The 22,299-nt window shown below is 43.3% G+C and overlaps 1 protein-coding gene across 2 annotated transcripts in view; it reads right to left on the reverse strand.

Annotated features, from left to right (window-relative positions):
* Nucleotides 1–22,299, reverse strand: part of epb41l5 (erythrocyte membrane protein band 4.1 like 5) — a 293,764-nt gene that overhangs the window by 161,588 nt on the left and 109,877 nt on the right. For both annotated transcript variants that reach the window (XM_084313933.1, XM_084313934.1), the window contains exon 4: nt 1,681–1,723. In XM_084313933.1, coding sequence (XP_084170059.1) covers nt 1,681–1,723 — 43 coding nt within the window. The remainder of the gene's footprint in view (nt 1–1,680; nt 1,724–22,299) is intronic.

Raw genomic sequence — 22,299 nt, forward strand, 5'->3', positions numbered from 1 at the left:
CCCACTTGGTCCCCCCCGTGAGCTAAGTCAGTTTCGTTTGAACCCACTGGGGTCTCTACTGGCAGGGTCGCCAAGTCGATAGGATTGGACATGCTTAAACTATCCGATTTATCCATATTTAACGTCTGTTTAGATAAGCTAGGGGGTAGAACGAAAGCGAAGTCCTCCAGATATGGAGATAGCTGACGTTTGCGCTGCAGGCGTTCTAGCTTAGGGGAGCCGCTTGGAGAGTGTTCACCGCTGGCCATGTCAATATTAATATTATATTAAATATTACACTGATACCATCCGGCTCGAAGGACCAATTGTAACTGAGGGGTTACAAAACCCTGACTGTATTAAAGATTGTGATAGATTAAACCACTGCTAGTTATGTACTTTAATTACTGGCCAGACAGTACATCAAATATAGATGATGGTGAACACCCACAAGAACACGGCATTGACAAAGAAATAGTATTTGAGGGTAATTTATTATTATTAGGCAACATTAGGTTACAGAATGAGAATTAGGGTCGCGCTTGTATGGCGAAGAATATACGTAAAGTCAGTCAATAGCATGAGTCACTAAGAATAGCAGGAATCCTACGATGGGTCTAAGTTGACACCACCTGTCGTATAGTAGCAACTATATAGGGCAACACTGGTACCGCATGGAGACAATAGGTTCCCTCCGGGGGTGTAAGGCCTGGAGGGTAGAGGAATGTTCGGGTACTCCGTCTGATTCAATGAGGAATAAAGAGACTCCAGGTACAGGAGTCGGTCCTTGTAAACTCCCTTGATCAGCAGCAAAGCAATAATTGTAATCCAAATGCTCGATAGCATTGATGACAGCTAGCCAGCCTCCGTCCACGAGGCCAGCCCGAGTTGTAATCCTCACGAGGTTGAATCCCAAACGATAGTGGAAATCAACGATGCTCTTCTCCGGGTACCACGTTCCAAATCAATATAATCCAACCAGTAATGGTTCTGCAATCGCCGACGCCGATTCTCCTGTGTACATGTCCGACGGTTCTCCGCCTAGGACTCCTCGGGTGTGGGCGACGTATTTAGGCCACACACCCTGGCTAAGTACACTAGCTAAAGACACGACGAACCGCTGGGTAATGCTACACACGAACGAACTGTGGCCGCACGATATACAATAAATGAACGACTATTTACTTCACATTAGATTAGGTCGAACTCGACGTTACTGCATTAAACTCTGACACTTTACTATCCTATTCGCACGTGGTTCTCAATGCTCTGTTAGACGCAAGGTTGCTCACTTCACTGCACGTTGACTCGTGGTGAAGGTGGGGTAAGGTACTGAACATAACGGTGTGCGCACCTTGCGCTGTATTTATACTTAAGTGAATATCTAGTCCCAAACCGCAGTCTTTGTCTGGTATCAATACGCTGACTCCGGGCATGTCCTGACATGCCTGAACTTGTCTTTGAACCTGCCGTTGGGGGCCTGCGCGCTGGCGCCTGGGGGCGCTGTCCAATAAGGAGAGCGAATATTACTCTGGTTTGAACGCAGGTAAAGGGATATTCCGTGTATATATATAAATAATATACAAAGTATATCAAACGATAAAGGTAGATTCTCAGTTTAATCTGGCCCTTCACAACATATAGTGTCTCTGATACAGTATCAAAATTAAACATGTTTCAATAACAATAATGTATACTTACTTTTTACTTGTTTTTTGATGCTTTTTGTGACATCCAGCCAATGCTGAAACAACACAAGAAACACAATAGACTGTTTTAACATCAGCAGTGGTCGAGCTGACAAATCCTGCACAATCAACACGACTTCTTGTGCCATCTTTATATTCTGATCTACTCTTAATGTGCGCAACAAAAAATAATTAACTAATGCTAATTGGAGGTGATAATTAATATTTCATGAAGAACAATGTAGTCACTTAAGATTGTGAAATCTTACAACGATGCACTGTATATGGGCTAGTGTTGTCAAAAATATCGAAGTATCGATACATACCGATACTGAATATTTAAAATGGTTTCGATACTCATTTCCCGAAGTACCGATACTTTCTGCAGTATCGATACCAGCTGGCTTGCTCCCGCAAGTTGTTGACAGACAGACACGCTGCTGTCCTCCTCCTCCTCAGAGACCAACAGACACAAGCTGCTGCAGCCTCCTCCCCCTCACAGACGCGTCAGACCTGTCTTCAGTTTGTAAACAAAGCTATTAGCTAACGTTAGCTAGTCCGTTAGCTCCGTTAGCTTATGCTAGCTAGCTGGCCACCTTTATAATTACTTCATGGAAACGGAGTAACGTCAAGCCGAGCCCACCCACACTACACCAGAAAACAGCAGAAGTGCTGTTTGGAGGTACTTCGGGTTTGAAGTAAACAACGAAGGACAAGCTAAAGATGCCACGATGCCCATTTGCAAGCAGTGTTACAGAGCAGTGCCAACGCGGATCTCCATAAAGAAATGAAAGAGGTTCGTGACAGCTGCTCTTTCAACGTCACTGTGACTGAAGCATTAAACCATTAACTCTAGTTTAATACATGATACGTTGTCTACTGATGGCGCATAATATCAACAGCTGATTCGTTGTTAGTAACGTTACAGCTATTAGCTAACGTTAGCTACTGCTAGTCGTTCCTCCGTTAGCTCCGTTAGCTTAGCTTAGCTGGCCACCTTTATAATTACTGCATGGAAACGGAGTAACGTTAACGTTTAAACGTTATGTCGAGGTCATACAATACTACAGTCGACATAAGGTTAACGTTACCCCGTTTCCATGAAGTGTTTAAATAGCAGCAATCTTGTTGAAAATGTAACGTTACTAAATGCTCTCCATCTCTCTCTCTCTCTCTCTCTCTCTCTCTCTCTCTCTCGTCATCTTTAAATAAAAAACTGTTACTAACTGTAATACAAACAGTTCAGTTTGTCAGGTACATGCAACACAGATTACAGTGTTTACATCTGTCTGCTTGAGAAAATACCATGTTCTGCATCTGCAATAAAAATGATTGACGTGAGATGAACAGTTATTTTTAAATGTGTGATCTAAAGATAAACAAAGGGTTTTAAAAGTGTTATATTTATCTTCTCTTATAGTACCAGAGAGAAGCTGAGAATCAACCAGCAACGAAAGCTAAATTTGTTTAAAAAAAAAAGAAAATATATATATATATATATTATTATTATTTATTTATTTTTTGGTATCGAAATGGTATCGATACTTTTCAAGGTATCGTATCGAAGTCGAAATTCCAGTATCGTGACAACACTAATATGGGCCAAAGTGACTAAATCAACTTGACACTATGCCACTAACTTCTGTAAAGAACACACACACACACACAGGAAGGACTCTGTCAGAGAATTCTCCTCTCCCCCACATTCCTTACAGCACCCACCCACCCTCTCTCTCTCTCTCTCCAAACTACTTTGTTCTCACCTTCTCTCTCTCTCCTTCTCTATACCTCTCTCTCTATAAAAGAAGGAAGGGTCATCATGTCAGAATACCAGTGTTCTATGCTCTGATTGGTGCCAGACTTTGGTGCCAGTTCTATTGAAACCTGTATTCAAATTCTAAATATACCACCTATCTGAGGAAATATACAGTACATCAACCAATATATCAAACATTAGCTAGTTAGTAAGTAAGTAAGTAAGTATTTATAAAGCACCTTTCATACATGTCATGTAGCTCAAAGTGCTGTACACAATTATAGGCATATATAACGATAAAAGCAATAAAGTCATAGTGATCAGTTAAGATCAATGTTAAAAAAAAATAATAATAATAATAATAATAATAGTAACGTAAAAATGAAAATAACGTAAAAACAGTCATTTGCTTACCAGTTTGGGAGAACAGGTCCGCACAAACATTTCCGCTCAGTGGCAACCGGAAGTGCACTAAACCAATGCACTTGTATGGTAGGTAGCAATGTTTAGGTCTTATAATGCTAGTGTAGTTACGTTTTTATCAGTGGTCATAGTTGGGTCCATAGTGCTTTACCAAGTCCCACGGATCCATCAGTGGCCGTGTATTGTGTGCGTATGTACCCGTTCGCTCATGTGGTCAGTGGCCAGAGTTGGGTCCACAGGATTTATCCAAGTCCCATGGACCCATCAGTGGCCGCGTCTTGCGGTAGAAAGAAAGAAAAAGAAAAACGTATAAAGAAAACAGTCTAAAGTTTGAAAGTTTGGGAGGTCCGCAAAAACACGCCTTCAGCTCAGAAGCTGAGGCGTGTCAAAAACTTTTGAAAAACTGGAGGCGTGTCTCCTATTGTACCCATTCCTTCATCTAAGAAGTTTGAAAGTTTGGGAGGTCCGCAAAAACACGCCTTCAGCTCAGAAGCTGAGGCGTGTCAAAAACTTTTGAAAAACTGGAGGCGTGTCTCCTATTGTACCCATTCCTTCATCTAAAAAGTTTGAAAGTTTGGGAGGTCCGCAAAAACACGCCTTCAGCTCAGAAGCTGAGGCGTGTCAAAAACGTTTGAAAAACTGGAGGCGTGTCTCCTATTGTACCCATTCCTTCATCTAAAAAGTTTGAAAGTTTGGGAGGTCCGCAAAAACACGCCTTCAGCTCAGAAGCTGAGGCGTGTCAAAAACTTTTGAAAAACTGGAGGCGTGTCTCCTATGTACCCGTTCCTTCATCTAAAAAGTTGGGTCCACAAGGCTTATCCTAGCCTCATGGATCCATCAGGTTTTTCCAAGCCATAACTATTTGTAAGCTAGACTGTATAGGTACGTTTTTAATTTTCCTTTAAAAATGTGTATAGAGCTGGCGTTTCTGATGTGTGTTGGTAGTGTGTTCCATAGTTTTGGGGCATAGTTGGCAAATGCCATACTTCCTATCCTTTTTTGGTTTCTGGGCGTGTCTAGTAAACCTGTAGTGGATGACCGTAGCGTTCTTGAGGGCAGATAACTAACTAGGGAATTTGCTATGTATTTTGGGCCTTGCTCATTAAGAGCTTTATATGTTAGGAAAAGGACCTTAAAATCAATTCTATGAGTTATTGGAAGCCAGTGCAGAGTGGCCAGGACTGGAGTGATATGTTCTCTTCTCCTTGTATGAGTTAGTAATCGAGCTGCAGAGTTTTGGATAAGCTGAAGCTTAGTTACAGTAACAATGCAACACATTGCCAATGATTCTGACACCTGAGGTAATAATCTGTTTAAATATCATAAACGAGGAGACTGTTGATCCCATTCAACTCAATGTCTCACAAACTTAAAGTTCCCACACTTGGCACCAATGCGCGCTACACAGTGACGTGATGATCCTTCCTTCTTTTATAGTCTCCTATATTTTACACATTTTGTATGTAAGGAAACATGACCTCCACTTCCAATCTTACGCAGACGACACACAGCTTTACCTCCACACCAAACCCTCTGCTCCCCTCCCTCCCCCCTCCCTGCCTCCAGGACATAAAAACATGGATGACCACCAACTTCCTTCAACTCAACAGCAAGAAGACAGAATTAATAGTTGTAGCTTTCCCAGCCCTCCTCCAAAAGATCGACCGCCTTGTTCTCTCCGTGGATGGCTACTCCATCTGCCCCTCCACGGAGGTAAGGAACCTGGGCGTAATACTGGACTCAACCCTCTCATTTCACCCTCACGTCAAGTCTGTCACCAGGTCCGCCTTTTTCCACCTCAGAACCATTTCCCGCCTCCACCCCTCACTCTCCGACACCTCAGCGGAAACACTCATTCCTTCATTCACTTCCCGCCTCGACTACTGTAACGGATTCTTCGGTGCTTCCAAGAAGGTTCTGGATCGCTTACTGAACGTACAAAACTCTGCTGCGAGGGTCCTCACGCGCACCAAACCCTGGCAGCACATCATCCCCACCCTGCAAAAACTCCACTGGCTCCCCATCAACTACCGAATCCCCTACAAGATCCTCCTCCTCACCTACAAATCCCTGCACGGGTTGGCCCCTTCCTACCTGACCAACCTACTCCACCCCTACACTCCAGCACGAGGCCTCCGCTCCTCCAACTCCAACCTCCTCACCATCCCCCGCACCAAGCGTTCCACACTGGGAGACAAGCTTTCTCTGTAGTAGGGCTGTCTTAAATACTTCGAAGCTTCGTTCGATGGGCATGGGATTCGAATATGAAAAAAAAAAATAAAAAAAAATTGCAAAATCAACTCTGCCTCTCTTTGTTAACTACAACAAGCAATGCTGTTTGTTACCGGTATTTAAGACGAGGTCGGACTCGGCACTGACAGATTTGTTTTCATTGTGCTGCTTTTATAAAGCCTCAAATGACGGCTTACAATATTTCATGAAAGCAAAGTGTTTTGTTTAAACTTTACAGCACTGACAAAGTTGAGCAAAGTGCTGTACAAGTCCCACAACATAAAAAAAAAATATATATATATATATATATATATATATATATATATATATATATATATATATATATATATATATATATATATTATTAAATTATATATATATTTTTTAATCTCGAAGCTTCGAATTAAAATCGAATCTGGGCCCCGAAGCTTCGAATTCCCAAAACAAAATCGAAGGTCAGCCCTACTCTGTAGCTGCCACCAGGCTGTGGAACTCCCTCTCCCCCTCCATCCGAGGCTCTGACACCATCAACCTCTTCAAAACCCACCTAAAAACACACATGTTCACACTTCATCATCATTAGGTGGCTTCTTCGTTCCGAAGGTTGCCTATCACTCTCCAACCCATTCTGTCCCCACTTCTTCTCTCCAACTCCGTGACTCCGCCTCTCACTCCGCTCCAATCACAGACGTCGTCTACCCAGCCTCTTCTTGGTCTTCCACTTCCTCTCTTTCCATCCACCTTCCCCATCACCACCTTCTTGAACATCTCCGCGCTGGATCCTCTCAGAACATGCCCGCACAACTCCATCTTTCTCTTTTTCAACCTCTCCAGCAGCTGTCCTCCTTGCATATCCGCTCTTCTCAGTACCTCCTCATTCTTGATCTTATCCTTCCATGTTATCTTCAGCATCTTCCTCAGCGTCCACATTTCAAAAGAGTCTATCGGCACGGTGGTGTAGTGGTTAACACTGTCGCCTCACAGCAAGAAGGTCCAGGGTTCGATTCCCGCTTGGGGACCAGGTTTCCATGATGCCAGGTACCCAGGTGGGGTATCGCCCAGGCCTTTCTGTGTGGAGTTTGCATGTTCTCCCCAGGGTTTCCCCCCCGATAAGATAAACCCAATGGAAAAACATGCACAACAACAGATCGCTAATGCTGTGGTGTCCTTGACGAAGACGGACAGGAGCACTTGGATTGGTCCCCTGGCGCGGCTCACGTTGACGCCTGTCTGCTCCCGGCTGCCCTTGGGTGGGAAGGACGACGGGATGGGTTAATCGCAGAGACGAATCGCATCGGCGATCCTAAAAAGACAATGCATGCGTGTGTGTTCCGGTGTGTGTGCTAAACTAACCGCTGTGTGTACCGCTAAAAAACATTGAGTGTCGTTGCATGCCGAATAAAGACCTCTGCAACAGGTCCTGCATTATTATTATATCATCCTCTTTGCCTCTTCATTCAGCGTCCATGCTTCTGCTCCGTATGAAAAGACTGACATAACATACGTTTCCAAAATCCTGGTCTTCGTTTTCCAACTTATGTTTCTTCTCAATAATTCTTTATGGTTCCAGAATGCGCCCTTTGCAATTCCGGTTCTTCTCTTAATGTCCATGTTAGCTCTTCCACCTTCACTGATCCAGCTTCCAAGGTACATTTACTCCTTCACTTGTTCAAGTTTTTCTCCATCCACCTGTATTTTACAAACAGTTCCTGGTGTTTTTTCAATGATCATTACTTTAGTTTTCTTTGCCTTCACGCAACACGGCCCTGCTCCCAAGTAGCCCACCCCCTGACTCTTTTCTTTTAAGCCACAGATCCTGTTGTTTTTTGTTGTTGGTTTGTTTTTGTTAATTTTCTTGTTACCGCTTAATTCAATTGGACAGCACCTTGCTTCCTTTTTTTTCTGTTGTTACACATTAATTTTCTTCCTAATTTTTATTTACCCTTTCTTTTATATAGCTTCTCTCTCCTTGTACAGTGTCATTGAGTCTGAAAAAGGCGCTTCTCTCTTCAAATCCAATTTATTATTATTATTACTTTGAGAGACAGAGATAGAGAGAGAGCGAGAGAGAGATAGAGAGAGATAGATAGGAGAAAGGGAGGTAGAGGAGGATAGAGAAATTATGGGATGATGAGGGAGGTAGAGGAAGAGAGGGAGGAGGAAAGAGAGGTAGAGGAGGAGAGAGAGAGATAGCGTACAGGAGGGAGAGTGCGGTAGAGGAAGAGAGGGAGGAGGAGAGAGAGGTAGAGAGAGAGAAAGTATGAGATGCCGAGGGAGGGAGAGGGAGGTAGGTAGAGGAAGAGAGAGATGGAGAGGGGAAGAGAGAGAGGTGAAGAGAGGTAGAGGAGGAGAGAGAGAGAAAGTATGAGATGCAGAATGAGGGAGAGGGAGGTGGAGGAGGAGAGAGAGATGGAGAGGTAGAGAGAGAGAGAAAGTATGCAATGCCGAGGGAGGGAGAGGAAGGTGGAGGAGGAGAGAGACAGAGTAGCACTTGGCCTCAGTATTCCAAATTCCTCCATTTCCACTCTGAAGGATGTGTTCTCAGAACAGGGCAGTGAGCTCCCTGCAGACTTCTGGAGCCCTATCCCCATGTCCTACCTACTAATGATGACTTCTGGAGCCCTATCCCCATGTCCTACCTACTAATGATGACTTCTGGAGCCCTAACCCCATGTCCTACCTACTAATGATGACTTCTGGAGCCCTAACCCCATGTCCTACCTACTAATGATGTTTTTGATCAGTAGAGTGCTTCCTCAGCACAAGCCATGCTGTACCTCGTACTGTAGCTCCGATCTTCAGTCAGCTTGTACAGACAGGAGCTTGACTCCATTGACTGCTAACTATCTGGAGCTAGCATGAGGATGTATTGAGAAAGGACTCCACCGATTCAACAACATCGTTAAGTAGGAAATAGAGTTCCAAAAATCACAACCATCCCTTTAACCTCAATTGACTATATTCACACGGTGGCCATTTTGCTCTTATGCCATGCTCAGGATGAGATTCCTTTCCACCCTGTTCCCACATTAGAATCAACAGACTACAGTCAAATCAAAAGACTACAGTCAAATCAACAGACTACAGTCAAATCACCAGGCTACAGTAAAATCAAAAGGTGACAGTAAAATCAGACTACAGTTAAATCAACAGACTACAGTCAAATCAACAGGCGACAGTGGCTCGGGAGGTAGAGCAGTCGTCTAAAGTCGTCTAGAGTAGGAAGAGAGGACGGGAAGCGACCGACAGACTATGTCTCTCAGTGCCTGAAATACGCACTTGGCCTCTCCATAGAATAGAATAGAATAGAACAGAACAGGGAGGGGCAACTGGCGGCCGAGGTTGGCAGTCGACTATGGCTCCTTTCGATCGATTAGTCGACTATTCGACTAATAACGGTCAGCCCTAGTATGGACATATTCAACGCTGTTGAAAGTGCCGTGCAGCAATATGGGGGGTTTGATAAACTGTCCGCTGTTGTTACCGATGGAGCACCCGCAATGAAAGGAAAACACACAGGATTCGCCGGGCTTCTAAGGCAGAGTGGCGTTGAGTGTCCAATGCTGCACTGCATTACACATCAGGTAAGTTCGCTAACATAATTTCCATCTATTGTGGGTCACTAATAATCAGGGGTGCAGTGGTCATGCCACGCGGTACCACGCCGTCCCAGTGGGGCTGGGCGATAAAATGATCATGATAATTATCGCGATAAATTATTTCCTCGAAATAAACATGAAACGTGGTCGCAAAGTTTCGATATATCGATTTTCCAAGCTTGGATATCAGCACACACACTAACAACCAATCAGGAATAGAGATACGTTACATGATGACGCGCTTACGCACCACAGCTCCAGATGTGCTACTGTTTTGGTTTCGATTTCCGAGGAGATTAGTTTAGCAACTTTAGTTAGGAAAATGCATGAAAATTCCAGTGAAGGAGATGGCGACAGCGAAGGAGATGACAACCCTACGCCTACGGCCACCGCAAGCCTTAGCGCCTCAAATGTAGAGGAAATTGTTAATAAGAAAGGTGTTTCGACGTCGGCAGTATGGACACATTTTGGCTTTTTAAAGTCGGACAAAAATCAGAGCAGCGTTCGCTGCAAACTGTGTCAACGACAGGTGCTAACAAAAACGGGGAACACAACAAACATGTTCTGTCACCTAAAAGTTTATCACTCATTAGAGTACACTGAATGCAAACGCATTCAGTCGGAAAGGAGTGGTGGCGTTAGCCGACAGCCACGATCAAGAACCATTGAAGTTCGTGCTGCGCCTGGAACTGATGCAACTACCTATGCAAGTACGTCGCAGCAACAATCGCTAGTGTCTGCTTTGTTAGAAGAAGGTGCGCGGAGTCGCGGACTGATGACGACATCAACTCGAGACGAGACATTCAGTTGTTTTGGCGGTCGGAAATCACCCATAATCACAAGAAACATTCATTCAGACAGTACAGTTGGATCTAACAAAATGGATTTATATGGACACATTCATGGAGAATTCAAGCCGGGACCACAAAGCTTCTCAAAGGGTTGGCTCGACACGCGACGGCTCTCCAACTCATCTCGTAGTGACGTCTTCGTTCTACCGCAGCAAAAAAAGTGACTCTATCTATTAATAGCACGCCGGTGCCGGGCATAAGAAGTTAATTAAACTTGACAGAAATAATTATTTCATGTATATCGATGATAATTATCGATATGAAAATTATTTTATTATTTTATCGCGATAACGTTTTTGGCCATATCGCCCAGCCCTACGTCCCAGCACTTTTCTGAGCAGAAGTATGCGCACGGATGTGCACGCAAAAATGAAACGTTATTTCATCTGATGCAGATCGCATGCACATCAAACATTGAAGTTGACATTCCTTCTATTGTGTGCCAACAGGAGAGACCACAAGTGTCTCATTAAAGACAGAACCATTATTGACCCACTGTGGGGGAGGGTGAATGTCATGCCAGTTTGATAAAGGGTCAATGGGAGGCGTGTAGAATTGCACAAAAAAGGAATTCATTATTCTGATGAGTATTGCACTTGGCTACTTGTTTACTTTTGTAGTGTTCAGATAACACTGAAATGCATGTTATGGATATGAAGCACTAATGTTTTGTTTAGTAGCAGGATAAAAGTTTATATATTTAACAAAATCATTTATTATTGCACTTTTGATTTACTGTTGTAGTGAAATGCAGCAGGAATGCTGCTTTGTTTGTTGAGCAGTGGCCTTTAAGTTCATACATTTATTTTAATAGAAGCCTTAATTATAATTTGTCATTTTTGTATATATTTGGGTTACACAGCAATACTTTCAAATTCAACTGTATTTATAAATTCATAAAGTTGAAATTAGATTGTTGTTTTACATTTTAGCTGAGTTTAGTGCACTTATAGCCCTGGGCTAAAAACTAAACTTCAGTCTGTTAGTCCGGGTGGGCATGACGCTGAAACGCCTGCCCGAGCGCAGCCGTATGAGGTGTTTGTTGCCCGGTGGTGTGGGTCTTTCAGTATTTTGACTGCCTTCTTAAGACAGCGGGAGTTGTATAGTTCTTCCAGTGAGGGGAGAGGGCAGCCGATGATTTTCTGGGCCGAATTGACGACCCTCTGGAGTGCCTTCCTCCCTGCGGCTGTGCAGCTGAGGAACCACACGTTGATGCAGTAGGTGAGGATGCTTTCCACGGAGCAGCGGTAAAAGGACACAAGCAGGTCTTGTCTGAGGTGGTAATTCCTGAGTATTCTCAGGAAGTAGTCTCTGTTGTGCCTTTTTCACGATCGCCTTGGTGTTGGTTCTCCAGGTCAGGTCATCCTCCAGGTGGACGCCCAGGAATTTGATGACCGAGACTCTCTCCACGCATCCCCCGTCGATGTACAGGGGCTGTATGTTGGTCTTCTTCCTCCTGTAGTCCACGATCATCTCCTGGGTTTTTAGCTTATTCAGCTGCAGGTTGTTGATTTTGCACAGTTGCTCTACCTCATTGCGGTACGCGGTCTTGTCGCCTTTTGAGATGCAGCCCACCACGGTGGTGTCGTCAGCGAACTTGATGATGGCGTTGCTGGGGTGGACTGCGGTGAAGTCGTGGGTGTAAATAGAGTAAAAAAGGGGACTCAGCACGCAGCCCTGGGGGGATCCGGTGCTGAGGCTGATGGCTGTGGAGGTGTGGGGGCCTATCCTGACCCTCTGGGGGCAATCAGACAGGAAGTCCTTGGACCACCGGCAGAGGGGATGGTTTAGTCCAAGATCCATGAGTTTGGGCACTAGTCTGTCAGGCAGGATGGTATTGAATGCAGAGCTAAAGTCCACGAAGAGCAGCCGTGCGTAGCCCCCCCCCTCTCTCCAGATGGGACAGGGTAGAGTGGAGAGTTGTGGCGATGGCATCCTCCGTGGACCTGTTGGCTCTGTATGCAAACTGGTGGGGGTCTAGTCCGGGTGGGAGGCTAGAGATGATGTGGGGCTTGAGTGTCTTTTCAAAGACCTTCATGGGTAGGGAGGTGAGTGCAACTGGACGGTAGTCGTTCAGGCAACTGATGGAGTTCTTCTTTGGGACCGGGATGATTATGGAGGTTTTCAGGCAGGGTGGGATGATGGCTTGGGACAGGGACTGGTTGAAGATCTTAGTGAAGACCCCCGTCAGCTGGTCAGCACAGTCTTTCAGCACCCGTCCCACGACACCGTCCGGCCCCGCCGCTTTCCTAAGGTTCACTCCCTTCAGTGTGCGTCTCACCTCGTGCTCTGTGAGGATGATGCTGCTGAGGGCTGGTGAGTGTGGTGAGGCTGCTTCTGTCGGCACCACCTCGGGGGATTTTGCCCATCGTACTTTACGCACGAGATCAAGTGGAGAAGACGGCGGCCCACCGAGGACCTTCATCGTCAGATGTCATTACTTCCAAGAGAGGGAGGAAATTATATGGAGAACCAGACAGGGGAAACAAGTGACCACCGGAGACGGCGACACTATCCGCGTGCATCAAGATTTTACGCACACCGTGGCCAAACAACGGGCCCAGTTTAACAAAGCACAGGGCTTGCTCAGGTCATATGAGGAGGTACGCTTTGGCTTGTGGTACCCTGCAGAGCTAAAGATAACATCGGATGGCAAATGCACAAGTTTCAAAGACCCCGCAAAGGCAAAGGACTTCATACAGAAGAATTTGCATCCCAAGTAGTGATGGCAAGACGAGACAACATTGGACTTGTTGCATCGATTTAGCGTTTCTTTTCCATAAGGTGCACAACGGACTATAAGCCCAGTGGACAATACAGAAAGACTTACATTTTGTGGACACTTTCTCGCCTTCGACAACTAAAGGTGCGTATCGGTATGCTTGCTTACGGCATTTTATAGGTGCGCACCTGTTGTACTCTTATATCTGATTTCTGGGCTCTATTTTGGTTTGGTGTTTTGTCTTATGGGCTGGGTTAATAATACAGACTGTCTGTAGATTCCACGGGAATCATGCAGTGATCGACGCCAATGAGAGGACTTTGTATTACTTTGCAGTAACTGCTAAACGAAGCACTTTAACGTCTCAGCTTATATTTCTATGCTGTGTTTTCTCCATGACTGCGTAGTTTTGTGTTATAGGAAGCCTGTTCTGAATGGTATGTCTTGCTGTGCCAGCCAGCCTCATTATAATACAATGGTGTTGCGCTTAGCGAATACGGGATCACTGGTCTGCTTTAATGGCTGTGGTTTTAATTTTTTTCCTATGATATGGTCCGTCTGTGCGAGGTTAAACAGAGCGGGCCATGTCTATGTTATGTGGATACAGTCAGCTCATACTATTGTCACGCTTGCACGTAGCGTTTTATTTTGAAGGACTGTTCCCTATTCCATTCACTTCCGGGATCAAATCAATGTGGCTCTTTACAAGAGGGCATTTCAGGGACTCTAGAGTGCCTTTTGATATCCATCTATTCTATTCTTGACCATTATTTTCAATGATATGCATGCCATGCTGCCGTAAATCCAGTGTTTTAATTTGATCAAGAAGGTGTTTTGTTTAGTTTCTTTTGTCTACTACAGAAGGTAAAAGATTGATTGTGGTTAGACTGGTTAGTATTATTTCAGTTTTAGTATTACACGGTTCTGGTAAGGTTCAGCCCCACAGGGTAAGCTTTGAATATGGTTTTGTTAGAGGAGGAAAGACAAGTAGAGGTTTCTGCAGTCTCTCATTTGGGGAGGGGCCGGCAGGGGGGTTTTGGGATGTTCTGTGTTTTGTGTTCGTATCCTTGTTGTCTTTTGTGTTTTTTTGTTCATGTCTTTAATGATGCATTGTTTTTATAGAGGGTTACTGTCAATTAAAGGGCTCTGTGCCTGGGCTGTCTGTGACCAGGGGGTAATTATGTCTTGTTTTATACCACGGTATGGCTGTACCTAATCCTAATAAACTGCGGGGGGCAACTACAAAATGTACAACATGGAACACCAAAGGGATTAATCACCCAGTGAAACGCAGTAAAATATTTGCACACTTATCAAAATTGAAAACAGATGTAGCCTTTTTAACTGAAACACATTTGCTTAATAAGAATCATAATATGCTGAAGAGGGGGGGCTTCTCGCAGATTTTTCATTCCAAATTTGATGCCAAATTCCGTGGTACAGCCATTCTTATTCATAGAGATGTGCAGTTTACACAATCAAAGGTGATATCGGGCAGCGATGGTCGCTATATTCTCATTCAGGGACACCCGTTTAATATACCGGTGGTTAGGGGTGGGGGAAAAATCGATACGTAGTAGTATCGTGATACTTTGCGTGGCGATACTGTATCGATACAGGGACGCCAAGTATCGACATTTAATTAATAAAAAAAAGAATTTTATAAGGAAGTTGCATTGTTCATTTCAATACCTGTAATAGTACAGTAGTCCACACACACACACGTGCATTCAGTTAAGTTGGAATATGACTGTAATACAAACAGTTCAGTTTGTCAGGTTACGTACATGCAACACAGATTACAGTGTTTACATCTGTCTGCTTGAGAAAATACCATGTTCTACAATAAAAATGATTGAAGTGAGATGAACAGACTGAACTTTATTTTATTAGATAAAACATGTTGACAGTTTTACTTTGCAGTAAAAAATTCTTTTTTTTAAAGTTGATAAAAAAGAAAGAAAAAAAAATATCGCGATAGTATCATATCGTGAGGTCTCTGGCGATTCCCACCCCTACCGGTGGTACTGGCATGTGTCTACGCTCCCACCTGGGACAATGCTAAATGTTTTCGTGATTTGTTTTCTCTGCTTCCAGACTTGAATAGTCATCATTTGATTTTGGGGGGAGATCTAAATACAGTCCTATATCCCCTGCTGGACAGATCCAGAACAACACCTGGAACATCGAGTAAATCAGCAGAGACTATTAATGCTTTTCTACAGGCATACGGAGTGATTGACGCATGGAGGTACAAACACCCAGGGTCCAGACAATATAGCTTCTTCTCAGCAGCACATCAGTCCTATAGCAGGATTGATTATCTTCTACTCGACAAAAGGCTCCTCCCATTTCTTAAGTCAAGCGATTGTGAGAGTATTGTTATCTCAGATCATGGCCCAGTTACAATGGCACTGGGATTTCCAAATAATGAACCACCACAACGAATATGGCGGCTGAACTCATGCTTATTGTCGAAAGAAAAGTTTGTTGATTTTATTAACTTCCAAATAGATTTTTTCATAGAAACTAACAAACATCTGGACACAAGCCAACTTCTGGGAAGAGATGAAAGCATACTTGCGGGGCCAGATAATAGCTTTTAATGCCGGTCTGAATAAGAGATGCTCAACGCGCCTCAATGAACTGACTTCCCTATTAAAAGATATTGACCATAAACACTCAGCCTCACCATCCACTGACCTCTACAAGGAGAGAATTACTCTGCAGACATAATTTGACATCCTGTCCACTGTGGCAGTGGAGGAGCTTCATCTTAAATCTCGCTAGGAGTTTTATGAACATGGGGAACGAGCCAGCAAATTGCTATGTCACCAGCTAAGACAGTCTGCAGAGGCCGGACTTATTGCCGAGATTGACACTTCAGATGGAATAGCTACCGATCAAAAAATCATTAATAACCTATTTAAGGAGTTCTATGAGAACCTTTACACCTCTGAGAAGAGGAAGGATATACAGATGGCGCAGTTTCTCTATGATCTTGATTTGCAGACCTTAAGTGACCAGGATAGGTCTGATCTTGCCCGCAATATATCTGTGGCTGAAATTGATCGAGCTATCAGGAAGATGAAGGGTGGCAAAGCCCCAGGGCCGGACGGCTTCCCAATATAATTTTTAAAAACATTCTCTCTCAAACTAATTCCTATTTTAAAAGATGTATATGCAGAGGCATTGGAACGGGAGTCACTCCCACCCACAATGACTCAGGCCACAATATCAGTCCTTCTTAAAAAAGGAAAAGACCCTCTGAAGTGTGAATCGTATCGGCCAATCAGTTTGCTGTGCTGCGATTATAAGATTTTAACCAAAGTTTTAGCCAGTAGACTGGAGTCAGTTATTCATACAGTGGTACACCCGGATCAAACAGGCTTTATTCTGGAGCGTCAGCTTTTTGGTAACATACGTAGGCTGTTCACTATCATATACTCTCCTGAAGCCCCGCCCACGGCAGAGGTTCTGTTATCTCTCGATGCTCAGAAAGCGTTTGATCGCATTGAATATGAATATCTTTTCACAACTTTAGAGAGGTTTGGGTTCGGGCCCACTTTCCGCACTTGGATTAGGGTCTTGTATGTTTCACCACAGGCCTCGGTCCGAACCAATAAGACTATTTCCAAATACTTTCAGATAGGGAGGGGCACTAGACAGGGTTGCGGATTGAGTCCCTTATTGTTCGATCTCGCCATTGAACCACTGGCGGTCGCTCTGAGGAGTGATGCGGGCCTCACAGGTATTTCTAGGGGCGGCCAAACACATACACTATCACTTTATGCAGATGACCTGATCCTGTACCTGTCCGATCCCCATGTTTCCATCCCGAAGGCACTAGATATTATCTCAAATTTTGGCAAGTTCTCAGGATACAAAATTAACCTCTCTAAGAGCTTGTTGTTTCCGGTTAATGATCTAGCTCGAAGGATGTCGTTCGAGACATACCCACTGAAGATAATCTCCGAGTCTTTCACATACCTGGGAGTGACTGTGACACGCAAGTATAGTGACTTATTTAAGCTAAACCTTAAACCAGCCCTGGATAAGGCTAAACAAGATCTTGCTCGCTGGTCAACACTTCCCCTATCACTAGCTGGCAGGATTAACTCAATCAAGATGACAATTATGCCCAGGTTCCTATTTTTGTTTCAAACAGTGCCCGTCTTTATCCCCAAATCCTTTTTCAAAGAATTAGATACATTTATTTCAACCTTTATCTGGAATAAGACCACCCCGCGTATTAGAAGGGCATTCTTGGAAAGACCGAAAGAGGATGGAGGATTATCCGATTAGCACTCCCAATTTGTTTGCAATTCTATTGGGCGGCAAACATCCATTGGCTGCATCACATTGGGGAGGCGGAATGGTGTGGGTTGACATGGAACAACACTCTGCCCACCCGGTATCACTATCCTCACTAGTGTGTGCTCCACTGCCACTCAGTAAAAAGCGCCTCTCAAATAACCCCATGGTGATTGGCTCACTCCGTATATGGGCACAGTTTAGGACTCACTTAAACAAGCCTTGCCCCGTCTCCGAATTGCATCTAATGCACTTTTTATGCCCTCACTCATGGATGCAGCATTCAAAACATGGGCCGGAAAGGGGCTAAAGAAGGTGAAGGACCTGTTTAAAGAAGGGCTGTTTATGTCCTTTGAACAGTTGGTAGGCGGGTATGACATTCCCCGCTCAAATTTTTTCAGATATTTACAGGTGCAGGGTTTTGTAAAGAAATATTTTGCTTCTTTTCCTGTACTTCAACCGGATAGGTGGCTTGATAAGTGGCTGGAGGGAGACCCAAAACAAAAGAGGATAGTGAGTTCACTATACAGTGATATCCAAGAGATGGCATCTCCATCACTGGACCGTATCAGGGAGTCATGGGGTAAGGATATGGGACTTGAAATCCCTGACGATTCTTGGCAATTGGCAATTAAAATAATACATTCATCATCTGTCTGCATCAGACATGGATTACTCCAATTCAAGGTATTTCATAGACTACACCTCTCTAAGAGCAGACTTGCCGAGATCTACCCAGATGTGGATCCGACCTGCCCCAGGTGCCATCAGGCTCCAGCCACTCTCTGCCATATGTTCTGGTCATGCCCATCACTATCCCGATTCTGGCTTTCTGTTTTTGAAACCTTTTCCTTCATGTGTGACAGGGAGATCAGCCCTAACCACTTGGTTGCAGTTTTAGAGTGCTCCCTGGCTAAATTAGGGTATCTGTCACTCAATCAGATGCTGTGGCCTTCTCCTCTTTGTTGGTTAGACGCCTTATTTTGCTTAACTGGAAGTCAGCCATTCCTCCATCACATAGACGCTGGGTCGAAGATGTGATGGCACACCTAAAACTTGAGACTTAAATACTCCACCAGGGGCTCTACCCAGAAATTCTTCCAAGTTTGGCAGACATTTTTTGATTCTTTTAATCTAAAATTCCCGGATGAGGATGCTTAGGCATAAGACGGTGATTTATTAGATAGGCAATTTCTTTTTTTTGTATTTTATTTTTTTATTATTTTTTAAACAAACATATAAACAAACATGACAACACACGATAAGATATACAAGCATTAATTGTCAGGGCACATCCAATGAGATCACATTTTAGTTAGTTGTCTTATATAAGATATACCCCTAATACCTGTTATCTAAAAAACCTACACACCTATGCTCAGCTCGAACCCCCCCCTCCCGGACCCCACCTTGAGAAGTACCTCCACTATCCCTCGCACCTAACCAGACACTACCATTATAAGCTAGCTTTTATTCTCTCCACCACTTCTAACCACATTGACATTTTGGATTCATTGAGACCCAGAATTCTTGCTGTAGATATTTCATGGTAAATTACATCGAGATATGTAAGAAACCAAACTTTACGGCAAATTTTTTCCGGTTGAAACCAGCGTGATGCGATCAGCTTTTTGGCTACTGTGATACCCGATAAAACCAATCTCTTTAGCTGTGGATTCACTGCAAACTCAAAAACATCATTCAATAGTAATACCGAGGGGTGTACAGGTATATTCCAAGATACGAGTTTTGATATTTGTTGGGTCACATCTTTCCAGAATGCCTTAACTGGTGAGCAGTCCCAATACATGTGCATAAATGTCCCTTCGTCCCCATTTGTACATTGGGTGCATTTGGAATCTTGTTTAAGCCCCATTCGGCACAGTCTTATAGGAGTCAAGTATGTCCTGTGAATATAGTTAAGATTGATTTGTTGATGATCCGGGTTCCTTGATGTAAGTCGGACATTTGCCCAGGCTCCTTGCCAATCAAAGTAATTTTCCAGGTCTGGTATATCCCTCCTCCAGACAGAGTCTAGTTGGAGGGTTTCATACGAGGACGTTAGTAATTGATGATAAAATTCTGAAACAAAACCTCTCGATGTCTCTCTTGCGTAGAAGAATTTGTGGTATCTGTGGTGATCAATTGGTCTGTCTAATGGAACACCGTGAGACTTCAAACATAGCTCTAACTGTTTGTGAAAAAGCCATGTGGACTTGGTGAGATTACATTTTTTGCGTATTTCTTTATCACTACAAAAACCCTGTTTGTTAAAAACATCCCCTAATGAGTGTATGCCTTGCTCTTCCCATATAGGGAATCTTATAGGTCGTTTTCCAATTAAGAGTGCATTGTTATTGAATAAGGGAGTATAATTGTGCCATTTTTGTGGGTTAGGATTTTTTTTTTGTGATTCACGCCATATCCGGATCGCATGAGTAATTATGGGGCCAAATTTTCGTTCACAGTGCTTGATTGGTAGTTTAGTGTATGCTATGTCCTTCAGTCTATGTGGGGCTACTATGTTTTCTTCTATTTTTCTCCAGGATGCTAATGCTTGGGAGTCAAACCATGTTGTCAATGGACTTAATGTGTACGCCTTAAAATATAGGAAAAAATCTGGAAATGCCATGCCACCATCTGCTTTATTTCTCTGTGCGGTGGATCTTTTTATACGTGGTGGTTTGTTATTCCAAATAAATTTGTATGTGGAGGAGTGTAATCTTTTCCAGTAACCCTCTGGAGGGGGTAACGGTAGCATTGAACTGAAGAAGTTGATTTTAGGTAGTACATCCATCTTAACTATTGATATCCGTGCTTGTACTGTGTTTTTAAGTTTAAGTTTATCAAGGTCGTCTTTGATTTTGTTTTGGATTTTTGTGTAGTTGTGCTTCACCGTTTGTCTTATGGTAGGGAATATTTCCACTCCCAAGCATCTGAAATGTTTTACCATCGGTATCTGTCCTGGGAGGGTTGTATCTTTTTTTGCAGGGGTGTTAAGTGGAAGGAAAGCCGACTTCGGCCAATTTATCTTAAATCCCGATAAATCACCAAAGTCCTCAATCAACTTGAGCAGATGAGGCAATGTGGTGTTGGGGTTTTGCATGAACAATATTACATCGTCCGCATATAAACTAATTTTTTGTTGTGTGCCCTTGATTACGATTGGTTCTATGGATTGGGATTGTCTTATATATTGTGCTAAAGGCTCTAATGATAGATTGAACAGTCCGGGACTAAGAGGACAACCCTGTCTGGCAGAGCGTAATTTGATTAAGAAATGTGTCCATTTTGTTTTGATCGAAGGTCGTTTCTGATTTATATAAGTCGGAGTAGAATACTTTGAATGTATCGTTTATTTTTACAGGATCTGTTACAAGTACTTGTTGTGCTCTAATGGTAGTTATATCTGCAAATGTTGCATTAATTCTTAATCGCATGGCTAATAGGTGGCTGGGTTTGGAACCATGGGAGTACTGCTGTTGTCTTGTGCTGCGTATTTGTATTTCCGATTGTTGTCTGTATATGGCATTGATCTCTATTTTTAGTACGTTAACTTGATTTTCTAGTCGAGTTGAGTTGTTGTATTTTAGAGAATTAAATAACGTTGAGTAAAGCGTTTCCAGCTCAGCCAGTTTTGTGCATTGATTCTTGCGCATTTTGGAGGAAAAGCTATCTGTGAAATCTTTGATCATTCCCTTTACCGACATCCATATTATTCTGGGGTCTTGCACCGAGTTTGCATTCTCCCGTTGGAATACTATAAGAGCTTCTTTGAGTTGTGTAATGAATTCCTTGTTATTAAGCAGCAACGAGTTAAATCGCCATCTTGGGGCTCGGGAGGATAGTATACCAAATGTACCTTTAAGGAGTAAATAACAGTGATCTGATAGTGCGTTGGGTATCATTTCCACTTCATAATTATCAAATAGTCTCTGTGATGCAAAGACATAATCTATTCTGGATAGTGTATTATGTCTCGCAGATCAACAAGAGTACTTTCGGGTCGTGGGATTAAGTAACCGCCATAAGTCATTTACACCTGTAATCTTCGACCAATCCTTTAATGCCTTCGATGAATTCTTTTGTTCGCTGGAAAAGGCGAGGTAAGATTTGTCCATCCTTGGGTTCCAGATGGCATTAAAATCTGCTCCTATTATAAATGAGTAATCGGGAATGTCTAACATTGCATTGGTTAGTGTAGTGAAGAAATCTTCTTCGTACAAATTTGGGGCGTATACCGCTATCAACGCTATTTTCCTGTTCTTATGTTCAATCTTAGCTATAGTTATCCGGCCTTCTACATCAGACCATACTCCCTTTAGTACAATATTCAACTTACGTTTAACGACTATGGCTACACCCCGAGTTCTCGTACCAATAGAAGAGTGACTGATATTATGGTATATGTTGTCCGCTAATTTATCTATGTCTTTCCCTAGAATGTGCGTTTCGCTTAGCAGAGCAATGTCCACATGTTCTTTTTTCATCAGTGTGAGCACGCTTTTGCGTTTGAGTTGGTTATTTATTCCCCCGGTGTTCCATATCATTATATTCAAACTAGCCATAGTCTATACATGTTGCATTGTAATTTTTGGTAATGCTTCTAGAGTGCGAGGCAATAATAGATATACATCCCACTAGTGAGGTCCCGTTGAGAGCCGAGCTTAAAAACATACATATATACAAATAAAAATCCCCTACCCTTCCCTCCCACCGAGAGTCGTACAGGATT

Source organism: Notolepis coatsorum (genome assembly GCF_963971535.1).
Source record: "Notolepis coatsorum genome assembly, chromosome: 5".
Taxonomy (NCBI): Eukaryota; Metazoa; Chordata; class Actinopteri; order Aulopiformes; family Paralepididae; genus Notolepis; species Notolepis coatsorum.